Here is a 7,192-nt window from a genome sequence, read left to right on the forward strand (position 1 = left end):
CAGTGGGGCACCAGGTGTGCGGGTCACTGGCCTCCCGCCCTGCGGTGGACCGCAGATTCCTTCCGAACCTCCAAGACCATCCACCCCATCTCCGACTCCCGCCCAGCTCGGCCCGGCTCACCCAGGCTGGCAGGTGCTGGCCCAGCAGCTCGCGGCTGATGAATTGGCGTTCATTTTCTAGAAATTCGAATGCGGCCGCAAGGCGCCCAAGCTTCCCGCGGCGGTTCCTGCGCCACCACATCCACAGCAGGGCGCCCAGCAGCAGCCAGATAATGCTGAGCCCTATGTAGCCGGCTAGGTAGACGGGCACCAGGTAGAACAGTGCGCGCGCCACGAAGGTGTAGAGCTCAGGCAGCAGCTGGCTGGACAGGCGTGGCTCGGGGCCCGGCGCGCGCTGCTTTCGGTGGGCGCCAGGGGCACCTGGAGCACCAGGAGCGCCAGGGGCGCAGGGATTCTCAGTTCGCATCTTATCGCTGCCGTGTTGCCTTTTCCAAAAGCTTCACTTGGGTTCAGATCCGCGCGCCCGGACGCCTGGGCACATCTGTCTTTCAAGGGCAAGTACTAGACTCCCAAGCCGCACCTGCCCTGCGGGACTCGTTGTCGCCTTCCTGGTGCTCTGAGCTCCTGGTTTCCTGCAAGGCGCACTCCAGCGCAGGGGGCCTGGGAATGCGCAGCCAGCAGTGCCTCTCAGCTCCCAGCCAGCCAATGATGATGTCTCCGCCCCCAGGGGCTGGTCCAGGCTGAAGGGGGCGAGGTCAGGCCCTGGGGCGGGCGATTCGTACTAAAAATGGTACTGTTTTCTTGGGTGCCCTCGGACCTCAACACCCCGTGCAGGCGTCAGCGGAGGGTGCAGTGGCAACACCCAATTAGAACCCTGGGTGAACCAGGTGCCGCCCCAGGAGGTATATGACTCACCGAGGCGTGTCGGCAAATGTTTTGCCATAGATAAACATCACCTAAAACCTGTTTCCTACACCCAGTCTACAATATACAGTCCCGTGTAGACTCTTAGCTGGGCATTCTAAGGCCTCCCAGCCCCAGGGTGGGCCCTAGAGGCCTGTACCCCCTTTTCTAGTAACTATAAATCTTAGACCTAGTCCCCAGCCCAACCTGGCTCAAGGACCCTCCTGTGACCAGAACGGCCTCTGCCTCCGCACTCCCCACCCTCTGTGCCGGTGTTGTGTTGGATCTTCATTCCTCGCATCATCAGACCAGGACTTTCCGAGGGCCAGGCCAGTCCTGCTCATCTCTGAGGCACCCAGCACCACAGGTGATGGGGGAACGATAACAGAAATGGTGAGCGAGCCCCAGGGAGCTTGAGGGTCAGTCGTGAAGCCCAGAGTTTCTATCCAATCCTTTGTGAATGATCAGAGTGGGTGGAGGTCTGAATCTCCAGGTTCAGACAGTAAATCTCCAGGACAGCAGAGAATAAAGTCCTGTTGCTTTAAGTCACCCAGTTTGTGGTACACTGTTTTGGCAGCCCTTGGAAACTAACAGTCACCAGCTAAGCATCAGGCACGATTCAGGCACAGGAGATTCAGGGTGAACAGAATAGACAGGCTTCCTGCTCTCACAGAGCTGACATTCTACCAGGGGAAGACAGACCACAGTCGGTCTAAGAACAAGAGAAGAGCAGGCTAGGAAGAGGGCTGTGAAGACAGCGCCTGGTGTGGGGAGCAGGGCTGTCCAGCGAGGGCGATCTGTGTCTGCCATCTCTGTCAGACTGGGGGTTCCTCAAGGGCAGCGGCTCTATCTCATACATCTGTTCTCAGTGCCTGGTGCAGAGTCTGACAGGCAGGGGGCAGTAAGAGGGCACTGGGTAAAGGCAGGGTCTTTGTGATTCGTTTGCCTGAGTTTTAATCTAGACCCAAGCACTTACTGACTCCAGAAAAAGTCATTAGCTTCTCAGAAGCTCAGTTTCCTCATCTCTAAGACAGAGGTCAGAGTAATACTTCAATCATAGGATAGTTATGAGGATGAAGTAAGACACTGTGTGTATAAAGCTGTATAGCCAAACCAGGAAGTTGCTAAGGAAGACTTTAGTTTTTTGTCTGTATTATTTGAGATTTTACAGAAAGAATGTATTTCTGCGTTATCTGTATAATTAAAAATTTTATTCTGATAAAATACACATGGTCTTTACTATCTTAGCCATTTTAAGCTCACATTTCAGCGGTATTAAATACATTTATATCGTTGTGAAACCATCACACCATCCATCTCTTCTCGTCTTGCAAAACCATGAAATACTAACTCCCCAGATCTCCCTCCCGCCCTGTCCTGCCTGCCACCATTCTACTTTCTGTCTCTCTGAGTCTGACTGCTCTGGGGACTTCGTATCAGTGGAATCGTACAATATTTGATTTTTGTGACTGGTTCACCTCACTTAGCATAATGTCCTCAAGGCTCATCCACATTGTGGTATGTGTAAGTTTCCTTCCTTTTCAAAGCTGAATAGCACTCCATTGTATGTATGGGCCACATTTTGCTTATGCGTTCATCCATCAATGGGCACAGGCTACTTCTACCTTTTGGCCATTGTGACTTATGCGGTTATAAATATGAACATACAAATACCTTTTGAGATTCTGCTTTCAATTTTGGGAGTTATGTATCCAGAAGTGGAATTTCTGGCTCATATGGTGATTCTATGGCTGATTTTTTGAGGAACCTCCACACTGTTTTCCATAGCAGCTGTTCCATTGTACATTCCCACCAACAGTACACAAGGGTTCCAATTTCTCCACCAACACTTGTTATTTACTGGGGGTTTCTTACAGTAGCCACTCTAACGGGTGTGAAGTGGTATTTCCCTGTGGTCTTGATTTGCATTTCTCTGATGATTAGTGATGTTGACTATCTTTTCATAGCTTGTTGGCCTTTTGTATATCATCATTGAAAAACACCAAAAACACTTCTGGGATGTCAGGTACAACATGGTGACCATAGTTAAAAATATACTGTATTATACTGAAATCTGCTAAGAGATTCGATCTTAAAAATTCTCACCCCCCCCCCCCAGACTCCCTCCGTGATTATTTACGAGTTCCTGTTTAATGTTTAAACAGTTGGGGATTTTTTAAGTTTGTTATTGAGTTCTTATTTAATTCCATTGGGGTTAGAGAATATACTTCATATAATTTCAGTCCTCAGAAATGTGTTGAGTCTTGTTTTATGGCCCAACACATAGTCTATCTTGGTTCCACGCACGCTTGAAACAACAGAGTATTCTGCAGTCGTTGGGTATGATATTTTATAAGTGGCATTTAGATCAAGAAGATTGATGGTGTTGTGCAGAGTTCCCACATCATCACAATTTGTTTTTGTCTAGCTATTCTCTAACTTACTCAGAAGAGGGTTAAAATCCCCAACTGTGATTGTTGATTTGTCTATTTCTCCTATTAGTCCTGTCAAATATTCTTTCGTGAATTTTGAAGCTGATATTAGGCTCAGACACATTTATAACTATGTCTCCCTAATGAATTCACCATTTCATTATTCTAAATTGTCACTGTTTATCTCTGAGACTTCTCCTTGTCTTGAAGTCTATTTTGCCAAAACGAATATAATCACTCCGCTTTCTTGCGCTTACTGCCGATATGATAGTATCTCTTTCCATCCTTTTACTTTCAACTAATCTGTGTTCTTATATTTAAAGTGTCTCATATGTATAAAGTTGGGTCATTTTTAAAAATGAGACAGAGAATCTGTCCTTAGTTATAACATTTAGTCCTTTTGTATTCACGGTAATAAGGGGTATGTTGGGTTTAGTCTGCTGTCCTGCTCTTTGTTCCATTTGGTCTTTGTTTCCTTTTCCTCTTTCTACCCTTAAAAAATTAAGCAAAGAGAGAATTGACAATTCTTCAGTCATAACTGGGGGTGGGGTTTTAACACTTCTTCCTCAGAAAATGGTAGACCCGGACATACAGTCAGCAGCCTTAGGAGAGCTGAAGCACATCATTGCACTTTGACCTCATTAATATTTGTAGGACACTGCGCCACAAAACGGCCAACTATATAATTTTCGAGTGTACGCGGTATACACTGTGCTAAGCCATAAAATTGAAATTGAAATTATACAGAGTATATCCTCCAACCACAATGGAATTATATTAGAGCTCAATAATAAGGTAACTGGAAGGACATGAAATATTTGGAAATTAAACAAAACACTTCTAGCTAATCCATGGGTCACAGGAAAAAAACACAAGAAAAACTGAAAAATATTTTAATCTAATGATAAAATACAGCACATCACATTTTGCGAGATGCAGCTAAAGCAAGGCTAAAAGGAAAAGTCTAGCTTTAAATGGTTATATTAGGAAGAAGAAAATTTAAAGCCAACGGTCTGTGTCTTTACTGCAAGAAATTGGTAAAAGAAGTGCAAATTAAAACTAAAGTAGAAAGAAGGAAGGAAATCGTAAAGACAAGTGAAGTAATTAATGAAATAGAACAGAGGCCACCAACTGCAAAAATCAATGGAACCAAACACTGCTTCTTTGAAAATATCAATAAAATTGATATGCTTTTAACTAAACTAAGGAAAAAAGAAGGAAAACATAAAATATTAATATCAAGAATGAAAGAGGGGCCCTAGCTGGGTGGCTCGGTTGGTTGTAGTATCATCTCTGCACCAAAAGGTTGCCGGTTCATTCCTGGTCGGGGCACATACCTAAGTCTCAGGTTCAATCTCCGGTCAGGGGCACTTACAGGAGACAACCAATTGTCTCCCTCAAATTGACGTTTCTTCCTCTCTCCCTACCTCTCTCTGTAAAATCATTAAATGTATCCTCAGATGAGGATAAAAAAAAAATAAAGAATGAAAAAAGGGATATCACTGTAGTATCTACAGATATTAAAACAATAATGAGAATGGAATATTATAAACAATTTTATGTCAAAAAATTGGACAACCTAGATGAAATGAACAGATTCCTTCAAATACAAAACTATCACAACTGTCCCAAGAAGAAACAGAAAATTTGTATAGCCCTATATTATCTCAAAAATTGGATTTGTAATTTAAAACTTTCCATGCAGGCCCAGAAGGCTTTAGTCACTGACTCTATGAAGCATTTTTTAAAAAATCAAATCTATACAAACTCTTTTTTAAAAATCGGGAAGTATGAACACTTCTCAATTCGTTTTACAAAGCTAGGATTACCTTCATACCAAAACCAGATTAAGAAAGGGAAAGTGAACTACAGACCAGTATTTCTCATGATGCAAATTTAAGTAAAAATAACCATGTGTGTATCATGAATAGATCTCTAAGCTTCTATCTGTCAATATGTATTGGGTTGGTCAAAAAATACACTTAGTTTATTTCATAAAAGACACATTTTTCATTTTCACCAATAACTTTATTGATTTGGATATTTTGAGTTTGTCACCTATCTCCCGCTATTGGCTTCCGGTGGGTAGAGGCCAGGGGTGCTGCTAAACATCTTCCAGTGCATAAGACAGCCCCGCAGCAAAGCAATATTGGGCAAAAATGTCAATAGTACCAAGAAACTTCACAAACCACTTTTGACATGTTTGATTAGTCACAGCACCTTCTCCATACACTGTACAAATCTTTTTTTTTACATATCAGCTGCATTTTTTACTTTTCTTGAAATAAGAAAGCATAATATACCAAAAATATTGAGTATTTTCTTCCATCTTCAATATTAAAATGACTGCACTAGAATTCACCAATTTTGATGTTTTCTAAAATGCATGCTGCTATGACAGCTGTCATGATACCATCTAACAAAATTACTTCAAATAAAGTTAAAGACAACTAAGCATTACTGGAGCCATTGTATGGAAAAAACATAAAGGACTTTTTGGCCAACCTGATATTAAAGATACCTGGAATGCTATTTACATAATAAGAATGAGGATTGTTTCTGATTGGTTAAAAAAAACCCTTACGGTTGCACTTTTTAAATTGTTAAATTCTTTGTAACAAAACAGATATCGTGAATAGTAATTATTCTTTTTAAAAAACAATTAAGCAAATATACCAACTTACTAGTTCTGGGTGATGGGAATATGAATGATTTTTGTTTTTCTTTGTACTTTTCTGAATTTTAAAAATAAAAGTAGATACTAATTGTTAGTTTTGAGTACACAGTCTAAAATTTTGGGTGATGACTTTCTATTCTTATTTTATGCAGTGTTTTCTATTGGGAATATATGCAGAATTTTATCAAATGTATTCCTGGCATCTACGGATGTAACCACAGCATTTAAAAATTGTCAGCTACTGAGCCACACTTGCATTCCTGGGGGAACGAGTTTATTGCACAGGCCTCTACTCAGTAAGGAAGAAACACGCAGAAAGCACACTCACCACCACCCTTCAAGCCCACTCTCTGGGAATGCTCTTCCTCACTCTGGATGAAGTCTTGGGCAGCTTTCAGCTTTTCCAATTGTTTTTTGGTCTAAGACAGATCCATTTTAGTAATTAAAAAGCCCTATTCAGCCCTGGTGGGTGTGACTCAGTGGACTGAGTGCCAGCCTGTGAGCCGAACTGATGCCGGTAAAATTCCCGGTAACGGCACATGTCTGGGTCCCCAGCTGGGGGCGTGTGAGAGGCAACTGATGGATGTTCCTCTCACAAATCGATGTTTCTCTTCCTCTCTTTCTCCTCCCTTCCCCCCCAATAAATAAATAAATAAATACATAAGTAAATAATAAGTAAATAAAATCTTTTTTAAAGCCCTCTTCAATGCAATATTTAAACTCCAACCTTTTACCTAATTGAAATTGTCCCTCTCCGTTGACTCTGCCTCACACTGGAAAATCTGTGGTGGGGACAGGGCATCAGCTTTCCTCAGTGCTTTTTGAGAGCTGTGTTAGTCAGGGTTCTCCAGAGAAACAGAACCAGTGGGATTTGTTTGCTTGTGTATTACAGGGAATTGGCTCACATGATTATGAATGAGTTCCACTGTGCGGGGCTGCAAGCTGGAGACCCCAGAAAGCTGGTGGGGTCATTCAGTCTGGGGCCAACGGCTTGCAAACGAGTGGAACCCACGGTGTAATTCCTAACCTGAGGGCAGAAGACCAGTGTCCCAGCTCAAGCGGCCAGGCAGAGTGAATTCTCCTTTCCTCTGCCTTCTTGTTCTAGGCAGATCCTCAATGGACTGGACGATGCCCACCCATGTTGGGGAAGGTGACCCTCTTTACTGAGTCCACCAATTCA

The 7,192-nt window shown here is 43.0% G+C and overlaps 1 protein-coding gene across 1 annotated transcript in view; it reads right to left on the reverse strand.

Annotated features, from left to right (window-relative positions):
• The window catches only part of ESYT3 (extended synaptotagmin 3), a 53,753-nt gene extending 52,970 nt beyond the window's left edge, over nt 1-783 (reverse strand). Inside the window, exon 1 of the mRNA XM_024566166.3 lies at nt 122-783. Within this exon, the coding sequence (XP_024421934.2) occupies nt 122-466 (345 nt within the window). The 5' untranslated portion in view covers nt 467-783. The remainder of the gene's footprint in view (nt 1-121) is intronic.
• Between the last annotated feature and the right edge of the window lie 6,409 nt (nt 784-7,192).

The sequence above is a fragment of the Desmodus rotundus genome, chromosome 8, assembly GCF_022682495.2.
Source record: "Desmodus rotundus isolate HL8 chromosome 8, HLdesRot8A.1, whole genome shotgun sequence".
In the NCBI taxonomy this organism is placed as follows: Eukaryota; Metazoa; Chordata; class Mammalia; order Chiroptera; family Phyllostomidae; genus Desmodus; species Desmodus rotundus.